Source organism: Pituophis catenifer, unplaced genomic scaffold, assembly GCF_029215685.1.
Source record: "Pituophis catenifer annectens isolate HBS135680 unplaced genomic scaffold, rPitCat1.0.hap2 SCAF_2, whole genome shotgun sequence".
In the NCBI taxonomy this organism is placed as follows: domain Eukaryota; kingdom Metazoa; phylum Chordata; class Lepidosauria; order Squamata; family Colubridae; genus Pituophis; species Pituophis catenifer.
Window position 1 is genome coordinate 278,933,142 of NW_027256882.1, and position 16,835 is coordinate 278,949,976.

Consider the following 16,835-nt stretch of genomic DNA (forward strand, 5'->3'; position numbering starts at 1 on the left):
AACCCAACATAGTGTTGCATGAGTTTAAGGATGTTTTGCATTGAGTCTCAACGCTCATAATGCTCATAACCATCACTGCCGGTGGTTGCTCTAACATCATCTTCCCTTGATTCCTTTCAGAGTGTGCAAGGAATGTTCACTCAATTAAACAAATAGCAAGTCAGAAAAATACAATGCAGAAGCAAACCACTTCCGTACTGCGGTCAAGAAATCCGCCTGCAAATATCTGTTAAGTGCCCAGGAATCAAGCTTATTTTGACAAAAATGCTCCTTGAAAGGAAGTGGTATTGTATCTTTACTTTTTTTCCCCTGAACAATGTATCTTTACTTTTTTTCCCCTGAACACTTATTTTAATAAATGGAAGAGAAACTACTGAGTCTTTTAAAAAACCCCAAACCTTTAGCTATTAGCTGTACAAGATTTCACGGGTTTTAGAGAAGTTTACAATATTTGGCTATGCAAAACATTATTTTGTTAAATAATTTCTAGATAACACCATCATATGGATTCTGAATCAAACTGTTCATGATAAGAAACATGGTTCTCTTTCTGCCGTGTTTGGATTTTCATAGGTTGTGACCTAGAACTTTCAAAATATTTCATTAAAATATTAAAATATTTTCTTATATCTACCCGGCCCACCAGGACAGGAAGGCAGGACATGCTATGGGTTTCCTTGATTAGGGGCTACCATCAATGGGGCCATGAAAAAAGGCCTTCTCGGTGGTGGCTCCTTCTTTATGGAATGTCATTCCCCCTGAGATATAGTTCCCCCATCCAGGGGTGGGCTTCAAAAATGTTAGCAAGGGGTTCTCTGCCCGGTTGCTGGGTGGGCATGGCCATGGTGGGCATGGTCTAGTTGGCCTCCTGCACCATGGCAGAGGGGGGCATTTTTGCCCTCCCCAGGCCCTAGAGGGGCAAAAATGGCCTCCCCATGCTCCAGAGGCCCTCTGGCCCTACTTCCGGTAGGCCCGCTTTTCACCCTCCCTGAGCCTCCGTGTGCACCCTGCACTTACCTGCATCCAAAACGGGCCACATGGAGATTCCTGGGAGGGGCTAGGTGGGGCCAGCCAGGAGTGGGATTTGGGGGTTCTCCGAACTACACAGAATCTTAGCTAGAGGTTCTCCCGAACCCTGCGAACCGCCAGCAGCCCAACCCTGCTCCCATCCTATTGCTTTTCTGAAAAGTCCTAAAAACATAGCTTTGTCAGTGGGCCCGGTACCCACTAATGGAGAGGGATCCGATCAAGTGGCTGATTTGATTGTGTTGTTGCTGCCAAGGGAGGTGCGTGTGGGGGTTTTTTAAGAATGAGTTTTATTATACCGTGACTTTTTAAAATTTTGTAAGCTGTCCGGAGTTACCTATGTACGGGTTGGGCGGGTATACAAATTCAATCTAAAAATAAATAAATAAAACACACCCACAGTTAATGGATACAAGCACGGCTGATCCTGATCGCGAAGCAACTGCAACATCCCATCGACAGCCGCGAGTGATCTGAATGTTCCTAACAAGCCGCTGCTAAAAAGGATTGTCAAAGAATGCTGCGGTCTGAAAAGCTGTGAGTGCTATTACAATAAATCTTCCTGTCAAGAGTGATTGTTGGCTCAGCCACATGAAGAGTGAAAGGCATTCTGAATGTCAGATCAGGAGGAACTAAGTGAATCAAGCATTGAGCCTCTGAGCAATGAAAAAGCTGCATATAGAACCACTTCACATTGTGTGCTAGCATCTATTGCGGAGACACGTCCAACTCGAACCAATGCGTGACTATATTTATGTACTATTAGAAGCTGGGCTCTTCCTATCCTGGCCTGGTGAAGAGTATTTGTAATGACAACTACGAAAAATAATATACTGGTGAGATTTCAGAGACGTGCATTTTTCAATCAGTTCAAAAAAGTAATAGGCTTGTAAAAGGAATATTGATGATTTGAGAGGTTGTAGCCCACGGCCTCTTCATTTAAAAGATTGAGCGATGGCAAAAAGAACATGAGAGAGAGGTGTACTGGGTAGAGCAGACTATGCTTGATTAAACAGCAAAAGACATTTTCACATGCTTACACAAAATGAATAGGAAAAAAAATTACAGACTGAAGGCCACCTTCCAACTTGAAAACAGTCCCAAACACTACATGACCTCATTTTGGCTGTTTGGCAACTGGTCCCAACAGCTGGTTGCACCATTCCATGGCCATGTGACTGTGATTTATGACATTTTTGCTTCATATCTGCCATAAAAAAGTCATAAAATTAAGTCTGGTCACATGAGTGCCTTGATTTACAACATCATGTCTTGCAACAGAAATTTTGGGCTCCGTTATGGTTGTAAGTCGAGGACTACCTGTATGTTTCAAGTAGTCCTCGACTTACAACCAACGTAACGTACATTTTTTATGTATTTTACAAAGTGATGCTTTTTGTTTACTTTATTAGAATCAGAGAATCACAGTGCTAGAAGAGGCTGTTTATGCTATCCAGTCCAATTTCCTCCTCATTGTAGAAGCCCAAATTCGGCCAAATAAAGTAACCATGAAAGATACATTCTGGCAATCAAACTGAAACTCAGCTTGATTGGCCACCAAATCAAACTCTTACCATAGACACCTTTGTCCAGGAGCAGTAAGAATTCATCCACTGCATTTCTCATCTCAGGTTCGGTCAGATCCAGCAAGGAGACCACTTTAAAGTCCATCTGCCTCAGCAAGTTGGTCAGCTCGTAAACATCAACTAATGGAGCCTTGAGTTTGGGATGGTTATAGTAGCTCATGTTCCCCATCAGTAGTGCCACTTTATCTACTGCTACAAAGGGAGAAACCAAAGCATGTTTCTAAATAGATTTTCCATAGTATGCATGCAAGGAAATTAACATGCATGATAATTCATAGGAAGACTTCATGGTATCTTATACGTAAGTAACTCCCCATTAAAAAAACGTGTAACAGCACTAGCACTTAGACTTATATAGCATTTCGCAGTACTTTACAACCCTTTCTAAGCGGTTTACAGAGTCAGCATATTGCCCCAACAATCTGGGTCCTCATTTTACCGACCTCGGAAGGATGGAAGGCTGAGTCAACCTTGAGCCTGGTGACATTCAATCTGCCAAACTGTGGCAACTGGTGATCAGCAGAAGTAGCCTGCAGCCACCACAGCTAATGAATGCGTAATGAAGCGTACTTGGAGAGAAAGAGGCAAATCACATTAATATCAACTACAGAAGCAAGGGCAAACATTAGTCCAAGATTTGATTCAAGTTCAGGCTCACTTCCTGCCTTGTTTTAACAGAATAACAGGGTTGGAAAGAACCTTGGAGGTCTTCTAGTCCAACCCCCTACTCAGGCAGGAAACCCTATACCATTTCAGACAAATGGATATCCAATCTCTTCTTAAAAACTTCAAGTGTTGAAGCACCTACAACTTCTGGAGGCAAACTTATTAATTGTTCTAACTATCAGTAAAGTTTCTCCTTAGTTCTAGTTTGGTTCTCTCCTTGATTAGTTTCCCCCCATTGCTTCTTGTCCTGTCCTCAGATGCTTTGGAGCAGCGGTCACCAACTGGTGGTTCGTGGACCACTGGTGGTCCATGAGAAAATTTTGGTGATCCGCAGAAAAATCTTTGCATTTTTGCATTTTTTATATTGCACTAAGTCAGGGATCTTCAAACTATGGCCCTTGGGCCGGATACGGCCTGCCAAAGCAATTAATCCCACTTGCTGATGGGATGGGGTCCTTCAGGCATTTAGCTTGGCTGCCTGTTTAGTAGCTCCAGCCCCTTCCTCCCTCCTTGGGAGTCCAGGTTCTTCAATGAGCGGTGCACGAAACTTCAGCCGGGCTCCTCAAGAGAAAGAGTTTGCAAGGGGGGAGGCATCTAGCGCCCGGGCTGGTTACAAGACAAAGATTCATTCTTGGTTGTATTTGAGATTCCTAGCTGCAATGGACAACAAAACTAGGGTTGACCCCGGGTGCTTCTCTTTGTTAACAGGCAGCCACACTAAGTGCCTGAAGGACCCCATCTCATCACTAATTCATATTAGTGGTCCGGAGGATTGAAAGTTATGAATTTAGTGGTCCCTGAGGTCTGAAAGGTTGGTGACCCCTGCTTTGGAGAATAGTTTGACTCCCTCTTCTTTATGGCAGCCCCTTAGATATTGGAACACTGTTATCATGTCACTCCTAGTCCTTCTTTTTCATTAAACTAGACATACCCAATTCCAGCAATCATTTTTATATGTTTTAGCTTCCAGTCCTCTAATCATCTTTGTTGCTCTTCTCTGTACTCTTTCTAGAGTCTCAACTTATTTTTTACATCATGGTGACCAAAACTGGCTGCAGAATTCCAAATGTGGCCTTACCAAAGCATTAAAAAATGGTTTGGGTATAATAAAAATTAATCGTTTTTCTGAAACCATTGCAAACCAATTTCTTTGCATTGGACTTATATTTACTGTTTATCCTTGTAGCTTTAGGGATTGAACACATAGTTTATAGACGAAATACAATATATCAAGATCTATTTCAATGACAGCCATTTCACGGAGACAGAGTTACAAATGACCGCACATTCTCAAGAGTTCAATTATCACTTGTTTGGGGTGGTTAATACAACACAGAGGGATTTAATACGGACCTTTTTTACGGATAGCATAGGATTTCATCCAAAGAAAAAGTATACATTAGCAAAATGGGCTGCAAACTGCCAGATGTAATACAAACAACAGACAGCATGAATTGTACTTCCAGTTGGGAATTTTGCATTTTGTTAAATGCTCTCTTGCTTTGCTATCTCATTGCTTGTCAAACTTGTGAATAGGAATTCCAGATTCTTGACTCATCTTTGAATAAGCTCAGCTTTCTTGAACGGTTTTTATAGTAATGGTGGGAGTATCACTTTTAAATCACATGTGCTATTACAATATGTAGATTTTATCCTTCTTTATTATTTATTTAGATCAAGGCTGCCAAACTCAAGGACCGGAGGCTGCATGCAGCCTGCGGGCTGCTTAGATCTGGCCGTTGGGGCCACCTTGGAAACAGAGAAGGACCGGCCCACGGTGCCTCTGTCAGCGAAAACGGGCTCCCAATCTCCGTTTTCGGCTGGGATGGCCTCCTGCAACCCTCTGCCAGCAAAAACAGAGGTTGGGAGGGCCACATTGCTGGCAGAGGGTTGCAGGAGGCCATCCCAGCTGAAAACGGAGATTGGGAGTCTGTTTTCGCTGACAGAGCGCTCGGGCCACCACAGGTGCCCCCAATACGAATGACATCGAGTTGGCCATGCCCACCCTGGCCATGCCCACGCCAGCACCCCAAGGTCAAACACAACCCTGATGTGACCCTCATTGAAATCGAGTTTGACACCCCTGATTTAGATTTATAATTTACCTTTCTTTCAAGAATTTAAAGTAGCTTACAGGGATATCACTCCATAGCAGGACAATGAAAGAACTCTCATCCAACTTAAATTTTCTTTACACAAACTTGACACATACAATGGTGGGAGAAAGACTGATGGTACAAATTCCGAATTTGCAGGAGCAAATTCCAACATTGCATTTGTTTCATATAATTGCAATAGCCCAGCTAGTTTCCATTGCACGGAGGATGTTTATTTAGCATCATACAAATAGTTTGCATTTTATTGTGCTAAGGAAACACACTGACCTTTTGTTGTTCACATCTATATTTAAATCCCTTGTATAAACAAATGTTCTTTGCCAAACAAATAATCAAATTCTAAGGGAAGCTTTCCCAGAATGAGCTTAAATACCTTTTCTGGAAGGCCAAATTTCAAACAAAGAATGAAGCAAGAAATTAAGCTTGTCTGAATTAATTACTTAATTTAACTAATTAGTAGTTCTGAAGTTACAAGAAAGCATTTTTTAAAAAATAAACTATTTTTAGACTTCAATAATTCTTGAGCAATGATGAAGGTATTGCCTATAAAGGAGCATGTATGGTTTAAAATTTAATTTAATTTTTGAAATTTAAATTAAATTTAATTTAAAATTTAATGGGCTGCTGCTACAATTATATTAAACAAATGTAGTCAACGATGGAATTTGCTCCTGCAAATTCAGAATTTGTACCATCAGTCTTTCTCCCACTGGTGTACCCTTCTGGATCTGTCAACTTTGTGTAAAGAAAATTTAATTTGCATGAGAGTTCTTCCATTATGCTGCTATACAGTGTTACTCCTGTAAGGCTAGCTATCTTAAATTCCTGGAAAAAAGGCAGAATATAAATCTAAATAAATAATAGGGAAGCATAAATCTACATATCTAAATTTGTATACCTAGAATAGAACTTGTTTCCTTATCTTCTTACTGCTAAGCAAAGACAAAATTGGGAGGTAAGAGGAAGCTGCAGTCCAAATCATGGAACTATGAAGATTTCTATGGTACCATAAAACATGAAATAAGGAGATTTGGGTTAGATAATATATAACATGGCTAGAATATGCAGACTGCATCAGACAGCAATCGCAAACTATAAATACAGGGTTTTCTTCTTTTAATTTACAGAATTCTTTTAATTCATGGTTAAATATCAAAAATACTGATATTTTTTTTTTGTAAACTTGACCAGAATCATATTGCCCTGTTTCTTTTTGCTTGGATAAATGAATAATCTGGTATTGAGAAGTGAATATTTAGAAAATGGGAGAACTTCTATAATTTGTTGAAAACAGGCTGAGGAAGGCTTTTGTCTTGGATCAATGTTTCTCAACTTGGGAATTTTAAAATATGTGAACTTCAACTCCCAGAATTCACAGCCATTCATATCTTAAGGCTGCTAAGATTGGGAAACACTACCTTAGATATGCATCATCTCTGTATTATAAAGGCTCGGAATTGCTGTATTAGTGAGATGGGCAGCATTTTAATAATAATAATAATAATAAAAAAATAAGGATTTGCCTGGTTGGAATGTAAAGCTACTTACCAAACTGTCTCTCAGTTGGTTGTTCAAGATCTGTTTTGTAAAGAAAGAATGAAAAAAGTTTTGGACTCACCAATGTCAGTAAAATTTACAAATAATAGCAATAGCAATAGCACCAGTGGTGGGTTGCTACTGGTTTGCTCTGGATCTTGCAAATCGGTAGTAGCAGCGGTGGGAGGCTCCACCCACCCACCCGGACGTCATCACGGGCGTTCTGTGCATGCACAGAAGCACCGCAGGTGAATGCTCCCATTGCAAACTGGTAGCGAAGGTAAGTGGAACCCACCCCTGTTTAGCACTTAGACTTATATACCCCTTTACAGTGCTTTACAGCCCTCTCTAAGCAATTTACAGAGTCAGCATATTGCCTCCAAAAATCTGGGTCCTCAAATATTCTTCAGCTTGGATCACTCTTGCTCTTAACAAGGGAAATGTTTGTGTTTTTAATTTTTAAAAAAGTAATATCCTGTTCCTTGGAGTTATCCCAGTTTTACTTCCTGATGGAATTCTGCTTTTAAAACTGAGCATTACTAGACTGATCTGTTATAAATTCATAAGGTAATTGATATGTATTTTAGGCAGTCCTCAATTTACAACCAAAATTGGGACCAGAATTTCTGTTGCTAAGCCAGATTTGGTTTTTAAGTGAGTCATGCCCCATTATACGTCCTTTTTTGCCAGTCTTTTTTAAGAAAATTGCTTCATTAGTTAAGTGAATCACATGATTCTTAAGCAAATCCGGCTTCCCCCATTGACTTTGCTTGTCGAAAGCCAGCTGTGAAGATTGTATATGGCAATCACATGACCCTCGGATCAGTGGTGGGTTGCCCTCGGTTCGCACCGGTTCTATAGAACCGGTAGTAAAACCGGTGGGAGGCTCCGCCCACTGACCCTGATGTCATCAGAAGCTTCTGCGCATGCGCGATCCCGTTGCAAAACGGTAGTAAATGTAAGTAGAACCCAGCCCTGCCTCGGATGCTGCAACTATTGTAAATACAGGCTGGTTGCCAAGCACTCAAATTTTGATCATGTGACCATGGAGATGCTGCAATGAACATAAATGTGAGGATCACTCATAGATCATTTTTTTTGGGTGCTGTTGTAACTTTGAATGGTTGCTAAACAAATGGTTGTAAGTCGAAGATTACCTATATGCAGGTTACAAAAATAAAATTTCAATCTTCCCTACTGAAGTAATTATAATTTTCTGGGCTTGTTAGAAGTAGCTGTCTGGGTATTTTTTAGCGATCTGCTAGAATTAGTATTTTAATGTAATTAGTACATTATATTAAATAATGGAATAATTTTTGGAATTTCGTGAAATGTGAGTAAGATAAAATCTGTTCAGAAAAACCAAACAATGTTCCATTTATCAGACCATTCAATGTAAACAGCCAAATAAAGACCCCATAATAACAATAGCAATAGCACTTAGACTTATATTACTGCTCCAATAGTGTTTTCCAGCCCTCTCTATGTGGTTTACAGAGTCAGCCTGTTGCCCCCAACAATCTGGGTCCTCATTTTACCAACCTCGGAAGGATGGAAAGCTGAGTCAACCTTCAACCAGTGAGAACTGAACTCCTGGCTGTGGGCAGAGTCAGCCTGCAATACTGCATTCTAACCACAATATGTTTCCAACATAATTTGTGAAGCTCTCTTTTGATATTTTTATCTAATGGTGGAGAGAAATATTCCTAATATTTAACATCTTGGAATTTTTACGCTTCTGTTTCCAGAATGATGAAAGCAGGATTATGCTCCAAGAAATTAAAAATTGGATCCTAATACTACAATCTTGCTGTTCCCAAGTGTTCCTAAGCTAAGGAAACTCCTTGCAAAATCATTTACTTTCCTCTTTATCAGTCATGAAAATATTCCAACAATGCTACCCACAGAGAACTGACTATGAAAATCAGAAATATCTTTCCAAGCTCATTATATAAACCTAATGTAGCTTTCAGGGATTCTAATTCCTGCTTTTGAGCTAGTAAAAGATTCTTGGCCATTGGAAACTGAAAACCAAAACATTTTTGTTTTTCGTTGTTCTATTATTACTGTGCAACTTACAATCTTAAGGACAAATACACACGCACAAAGACATTTCATGCAAAGAAAGCGGCTTAGAACCCAGAGCAATACTTGTCAAAATTCAAATATGTAAGAGAACTGACATGATTTTTAGAGAGGGAACAAAATACTTGGCATAATTCTTAATGGAAGTATCATTTGATAATTCTTTGGATTTAGCAAGCACCTGATTATATATCAGTGCTAGTTTTAGCATATCAGTCAACAGTATGATTCATTTCATACTATCTTCACTTAGTATCTGGATCATCTTATCATGTATAAATAATACAATAGTTGATATACATTAATAGCTGATACATATTTATGATGCCCCATGGTTAAAGAAGAAAGAGATATCTACCTATACATAGCCACCAGTGGTGGGATTCAAAATTTTTTATTACCGGTTCTGTGGGCATGGTGTGGCTTGGTGGGCGTAGCAGGGAAAGAATACTGCAAAATCTCCATTCCCTTCCCACTCCAGGGGAAGGTTGCTTCAAAATTCCCATTTCCTCCCGATCAGCTGGGACTCGGGAGGTACAGAATAGATGGGGGCGGGGCCAGTCAGGGGTGGTATTTACCGGTTCTCTGAACTACTCAAAATTTCCGCTACAGGTTCTCCAGAACCTGTCAGAAGCTGCTGAATACCACCTCTGGTACCTGCTCAACATCAAGTCTTTAGCTATTGGAGGACGATTCTCATAATGAATTTAGGAGGTCAAAATAGATATGATTCAGCTCACCACATTAAATAAACCAACTTATTAAACTTATCTTGTAGCATGGGCTTTCCACCTAATATCTACTTTTAATTTTTATAGCAGGCCAGGGAAACATTTAAACTATTGTGTAGCATGAATAATTACATATATACTGTAAACGTTGATTATAAATTCAATGATATATTTAAAAATTGAAAAAAATAATGAGCACCATCAGTAACAATATTAATAGAAGCAAATTTCTATTAATGAGCAAAGATCCTAAAGATTTTATATATGTTGTCCAGTATATGAGCATACATAAAGAAAGAGCTGCAGTTTTTATGTTATCCCGTATAATAAACTTACCAGGTCTTGCAAGGATATTTAATTCATCTGAAAGAAACAAAGAAAAATTAACATACAGTTTAAATAAATATATGAAAAGGGATTTATGAGTTAACTAAAAATTAAAATTAAAAGCAGAAATAAAACGATGTTTAATTATTGCTGTCTTCAATGCTTACAAAATTAGTGACAAAGGAAAGGACTAACTTTGTACAATTAGTAGAAGATGTAAAGAAGAAATGAACAGCTCGTGCAAGGATAAGGCATCACATTGGCATTCATACAGCACAACATTCCATTCCAGCTATAGATCCCAGAATCACCAAATTGTCATTATTTTAGGTTTTATCAGAAAGCTGTACAGTATTTGATTAACGTTACCTTCCGTGCATTCTACTGCAACAGATTTTCCACCTTGAGTTTCAAGAGAAAAGAATGCTACAGTGAAGCTTCTGATTTTATTCGTGACAGGCAAAGAATACACATAGGAGGTAGGTTATATTTACATTTCCAACAAGTCCAGAGCCAAGCATTACTGCATAATTCATACTTAAATGTGTGTCTGCCAAACTGAGAGAAAACTGGATCTATTTTTTTTTTATTTGCCTAAGGATCTAATAAAGGCAGATGCATATGAGGATATTTAAAATCCCAAACTTGGAAACCAGGACAGGTTTGAACAGAATATGTGTGTAGAGGTTTTTTTTTTTTTGCAACAAATTCATAAAGGGCATACACAATGAAACATTGAATGCATTTAAAATATTCCTTCTTCATTGTATACTTTTATTTTTTCTAAAATCATGGAGCCAACCTCATATTTATAATAGAACAGCGAAGTCAGTTATTCCTCTGCCACTGTTCAGAGATCTTAAGGGAGCTTACGCAAATCACGTTCTCTGCAAATCACGTAGACAAACACAGTGTAGAGGGCATGTGGAGTAACCCTAAATAGAATTGCTATCAGTGTAACAGGTAGATAAGAAGGCATCAGCCAGGATCAAGAAAATAATGAGTAAATCTTTCAAACAGGCTCCTCCCTAATTCACATGAAGAAGGGAGAGAAGGGGAAATGTATACAGACTTGCAAGATTCTATTACTATAACTTTACAATAAAATTAGAACCAATCTACATGGCATTGGTTTCCTAGTCTGGTATAGCTCGAAGGGCTGATACATATAATTTAGCATGTCTAGCTGAGAGCGATCAACAATGGACACAGAATATTGAGCAGGGGTGAAATTCAAAATTTTTCACTACCGGTTCTGTGGGTGTGGCTTGGTAGGCGTGGCAGGGAAAGGATATTGCAAAATCTCCATTCCCACCCCACTCTGGGGTCAGCCAGAGATGGTGTTTGCCGGTTCTCCAAACTACTCAAAATTTCCGCTACCGGTTCTCCAGAACCTGTTAGAACCTGCTGGATTTCACCCCTGATACTGAGGCTTTCAACCAATAGTGACCACGGCACATTATAAACTTAAAAGGCCTTACAGAACAATAAACTGTTCATAATGCAAACAACATGCAGTGTTTTACGGAAGGACAATATAATCTCAAATCTATAGCAGGTTTTGACTGTCTACCTACTAGAAATCCAGTCTCTTTCATGCAATTAGAAACTAAAAACGGAAATGAGGCCTGGTCGTAGCCTGACTTAAAATTAATCATATACATTTTATATAAACATTATATGTAGATTTGTTATACTACATACAGTGTTTTCCTTCACGGCGCATAATACATTTTAAAAAGTTAAGAAAAATGAAAATATTAAAAATGAAAATTTATGGGTATCTTATCCCAAAGGTGCTTTTCTAAAAGGCAACTGGACTGTCTTGGTTTTTCCTTGAAAATTTTTCGCTTCTCATCCAAGAAGCTTTCTTAGTTCTGTTACTGAAGTGGAGAAACTTCTTGGATGAGAAATGCAACCAAGTCCAGTTGCCTTTTGGAAAAGCACCACTGGGACAACCATGACCTGGATTATTGAGAATCTTCTGACATTATGCATATCCTACTTATACACCCCCAGCAGAATGCAAATAGTGGGTAACATTACTGATATATATATTCCTTTCCCACACAGCATGTATAAGCATCAGGAAATCAAGTGAATATGGTAGCAGGGTTAGAAATTTGATAAATAGCACAGAGATCTTATCATTTTTCCCCCCTAGGACAATGATGGCTAACCTTTTTGCTGTTGTGTGCCAAAAGCAGGGGGAGCGCAGGGGGGAGTCATGCGTGTGCGTGGCCACACCCATAATTCAATACGCCACGCCCCCCTGCGCATGCGCATGTGGCCCTCCACGCTCCCCTCGCTTTTGGCACGTGATGGCACAGTGGGCCTGGTAGGCCCGTTTTTTGTCCTCCCCAGGCTCCAGAGGCGAAAACGGCCTCCCCCCTGGAGGCCCTCTGGAGCTGAGCTAGGGCAACACTTGCATGCCCACCGATATGGCTCTGCCTGCCACCTGTGGCACGTGTGCCATAGGTTCAGCATCATGGCCCTAGGACATAAACCTTATCCTATGTTGGTGGCAATCTTGACATTCAGAGGAACACAATAATTACATAGTTTGAACAAGATTTTCTGCAAGTGAAAAAAAATCTATAAAATAATGAGCAGCCTGAGTGGCATAGGAGGCTAATGCCCTCTAAGGCAGCATTTAACATCCAGCTGCCTGCAATTACTGCGAGTTCAATTCTCCCCAGGCTCAAGGTCGACTCAGCCTTCCATCCTTTCTAAGGTAGGTAAATTGAGGACCCAGTTTGTGGGGGCAGTAAGCTGACTTTGTATAAATATACAAAAGTATGAAGGCTATTGCTTAACGCATTGTAAGCCGCCCTGAGTCTCCGGAGAAGGGCGGCATATAAATCAAATTAAAAAAAAAAAAGACTGTTACAAGAATGTCAACTGCATTGGGGTCCAGCATCAATAAATAAGAACCTAACTAAGTTCAGACCTTAATTTTCTATGGAATAATTTTTTAAGTTACTATATATAGAAAACAAGTCCCGTAAAAACTGCCCTGTTAATTATAACCAATCCCATTAGTAATTTCTTACACTGAAGAACGTAAGCAATGCCACATTGAACTACATACCACTTTACTGCTTAATTAAATTTACTATTAGACTCCTTACCTATAGTTACTTCCACTTTTCTGCTTTCTTCATTTTCTTGATTATTGTACACGCGACACCAATAGGTTCCTTGATGTTCAATGTCTACGCAGGATACCTTCAAGAGTACCACACATTTTCTAGTAAGGGCAGTCACCAAAGTTCATTCTTTTTATTCCAGCAATACTATCGAATACATTTCAATAAAGTTTGCATTCTGGCAACCTGAATCTGAAGCTACAAATTCTGCAGCCTAATTCACTGAGAAGAGAAACCTTTCAAATTGCAGACAAAGACTCATTTAAAAAAATCCTTCCTCAGAGAGAGAAAAAAAATGTGCTTACAGTTAGTCCTCGACATATAACCAAATTGAATGCAAAATGTCTATTGATACAATAGACAGTTGTTAAGTGAATTGTGCCGCATTTAAAAATCTTTTTTACCACAGTTGTTAAGTGAATCACTGCAGTTGTTAAGTTAGTAACACCGTTGTTAAAGGAATCTGGCTTCCCCATTGACTTTCCTTGTCAGAAGGTCACAAAAGGTGATCACATGACCCAGAACATGGTAACTGGCCATGTGTTCAAATTCTGACCACGGGGATGCTGCAATGATTGTGTGGAAAAACAGTCATAAGTCACTTTTTTTAGTGCTCTTATAATTCAAACGGTCACTAAATGAATGGCTGTAAGTTGAGGACTATCTATATATCGTAATAGAGATTGCTGGCGTCTATTTTTCCTTCTAATATTTACACTATGTTAAATATATTCAAATCTGTCCAAACTTTGATTCCATCTTTCTTGAACTGTCTTCCCACAAAAGAAAAAAGGTGCTCTCTGTGTTATACAAATTTAAGGGAAAATACAGGTAGTCCTTGATTTACAACCACAATTGAGCCCAACATTTCTATTACTAAGTGAGACATTTGTTAAGTGAATTTTGCCCTGTTTTATGACCTTTCTTGTCACAGTTGTTAAGTGAGTCACTGCAGTGTTAGTAACATGTTGTTAAGTGAATCTGGTTTCCCCATTGTCTTTGCTTATCAGAAAGTCACAAAAGGTGATCACATGACCCTGGGACATGTGACCCTCGTCATAAATATGAACCAGTTGCCAAGTGTCTAAATTTTAATCACATGACCATGGGGATGCTGCAATAGTCGTAAGTCTGAAAAACGGTCATAAGTCACTTTTTTCAATGGCGTTTTAACTTCGAACGGTCACTAAACAAACTGTAGTAAGTCAAGGACTACTTGTAATAACTTTCTACACTCAACATTAATGCCCAAGAATAAAAGTATTCAATTATTGTTTGTAACTTATGATTAATTATTGTAACTATGACTATGACCTATTACTTGTTGTTTATATATACACTGTGAGTTTATGCACCAGAGATAAATTCCTTGGGTGTCTAATCTCACTTGGCCAATAAAGAATTGTATTGTATTTCATTGCATTACATTGCATTGTATTGTATTGTGTTGTATTGTATTATTGTATTGTATTGTATTGTAATAGTAATTGTAATTGTGCTCAGAGAGCACAAAGGACCTTTTATAACTGGGAAATCTACCAAATTCTGCAGCATTATTCTGTTCTGTTCTGTTCTGTTCTGTTCTGTTCTGTTCTGTTCTGTTCTGTTCTGTTCTGTTCTATTCTATTCTATTCTATTCTATTCTATTCTATTCTATTTCTATTTCTATTTCTATTTCTATTCTATTCTACTTTATTCCATTCCATTCCATTCCATTCCATTCCATTCCATTCCATTCCATTCCATTTCATTCCAAGCATTTCATAAAACCAATACTAACTTAATGGAGGTCATTGCGTTAAGGCTCATGCATAGTCTTGCGTCGACTTTGCAGTCATGCTAAATAATTAAAAGCCTTGGGTTTAGCCTCTCAGCCAGTAAATACTTTGGGATATAGGATACAAGCAATTAAACTCGCTTCAGAGTGCTATATTCCACAGAGAACCATGCACCTATTATCAGCATGCAAATGGCAAAACGTTAGGGGGTTAATGAACATGTTATTTTATTTACTGAATTTCAGAGTTACTCTTGAAGAGTTTACTTCAAGGAGGCTTTGAATGTAAAACATGTCATCAATTCCTTATCAGTGTAGCTGAGGGGGGGGGAAAAAAGCCTCACCACATAAGCCTTTTTCTCTCCATTAGGAAGCGGGGATTCTTCTTTGTACCACTGGTACTGTGGCGTGGGATTTCCCGTGGCTTCACACTGAAGAATTAACATTTGTCCAACCATCAAGTTCTGAGATTGCGGATGCAGGTAGATGTGTATTTTCTTTTCAGGCAACTCGAAGTAGCTTCCTTAAATGGAAGAGGTTTAAACATTTGTGAGATAAAAATCTTGTCCGCAAAGCAACAGAGATAGGCCAGATTTGCAGAGCAGAAGCAAGTCAGCAAAGAACGATAATTTCTTTGCCGACAACTGGGTCCTCCCCAGTGACTTCCTCATTTATTTGCTGCAGCTAATTTAAAGGAAGTGGATGGTTTTGAGAAGAAAGCAATAAACAGCGTGCACTTGTACCTTTAGAGCAAGGGTGTCAAATTCAATTTCATTGAGGGCCACATCAGGGTTGTGTTTGATCTTGGGCAGGTGGGGGTGGCATGGCCAAGGTGCCGAGGATCACACATGGCCCTCCCAAGCTCTGTTTTCGGCTGCAACGGCCTCCTGCAGTGCTCTGCTGGCGAAAACAGAGCTCAGGAGGGCCATGCAGAGGCACCACGGGCCAGTCCTTCGCTATTTCCAGAATGGGCCCGCAGGCCAGATCTAAGCATCCTGCGGGCCGGATGCAGTCCGCAGGCCTTGAGTTTGACATCCCTGCTTTCGAGCAGGGGTGGGGGACGATGACCCCTTTATGACCTGTGGACTTCGACTCCCAGAATTCCTGAGCCTGCTTTAGAGAGTAAATTCAAAATACTAAATTTAAAAAGGTGCTTCAGATCGTCCTCAACTTACAACTGGCTGCTTAATGACGATTCAAAGTTACTACAGACCCCTCAAAAATACTTACAACCTGGTTTCGAGATTTGGATGTCTGCATCCCCCCCAGTCACATGACTGCATTTTGGATGCAGCCCACGTTCACAGTCATTTTCGGTACCTCGATTTATGGTGTTTTTGCCAGAAACTGGCATTTACTTCCAGTTTCTGGCAAAAAAAATCACCCTAGAGTGAACAATGGCTTTGCTTAAAAAAACTACATTCACTTTATGACTGCCATATTTGCTACTACTACCCTGTTTCCCTGAAAAGAAGACATCCCCTAATAATAAACCCAATTGGGCTTTTGAGCGCATGCACTAAAATAAGCCTCCGCCTCAAAATAAGCCCTCCCTGAAAATATTTAAACATAGAGCTGGAAATCAGGTAAGACAGCAAGAGGAGCCCCATCTTGCTCCACACGCCCCAAAATAATAAGACCTCCCCAAAAATAAGACCAAGCGCTTATTTTGGGGTTCAAAAAAAAAATAAGACGGTCTTATTTTCGGGGTACTAGTTATGTCACTTCCAGGTTGAAGGGATTAGCTGGTGACATCATCATTGCCCAGGGAATGTCCAATAGGAGGCTCCTTTCATGTCCCACCGAAGTGGTAGCTATCTATCATTTTCTAGGTA

General features: G+C 39.6%; 1 protein-coding gene across 1 annotated transcript in view; it reads right to left on the reverse strand.

Moving 5' to 3' along the window:
- MALT1 (MALT1 paracaspase) overlaps positions 1-16,835 on the reverse strand; it is a 48,608-nt gene that overhangs the window by 16,813 nt on the left and 14,960 nt on the right. The window contains exons 5-10 of the mRNA XM_070934565.1: positions 15,345-15,523; positions 13,206-13,302; positions 10,444-10,476; positions 10,084-10,110; positions 6,944-6,973; positions 2,601-2,804 (exon numbers count right to left, since the gene is read on the reverse strand). Coding sequence (XP_070790666.1) covers positions 2,601-2,804; positions 6,944-6,973; positions 10,084-10,110; positions 10,444-10,476; positions 13,206-13,302; positions 15,345-15,523 — 570 coding nt within the window. The remainder of the gene's footprint in view (positions 1-2,600; positions 2,805-6,943; positions 6,974-10,083; positions 10,111-10,443; positions 10,477-13,205; positions 13,303-15,344; positions 15,524-16,835) is intronic.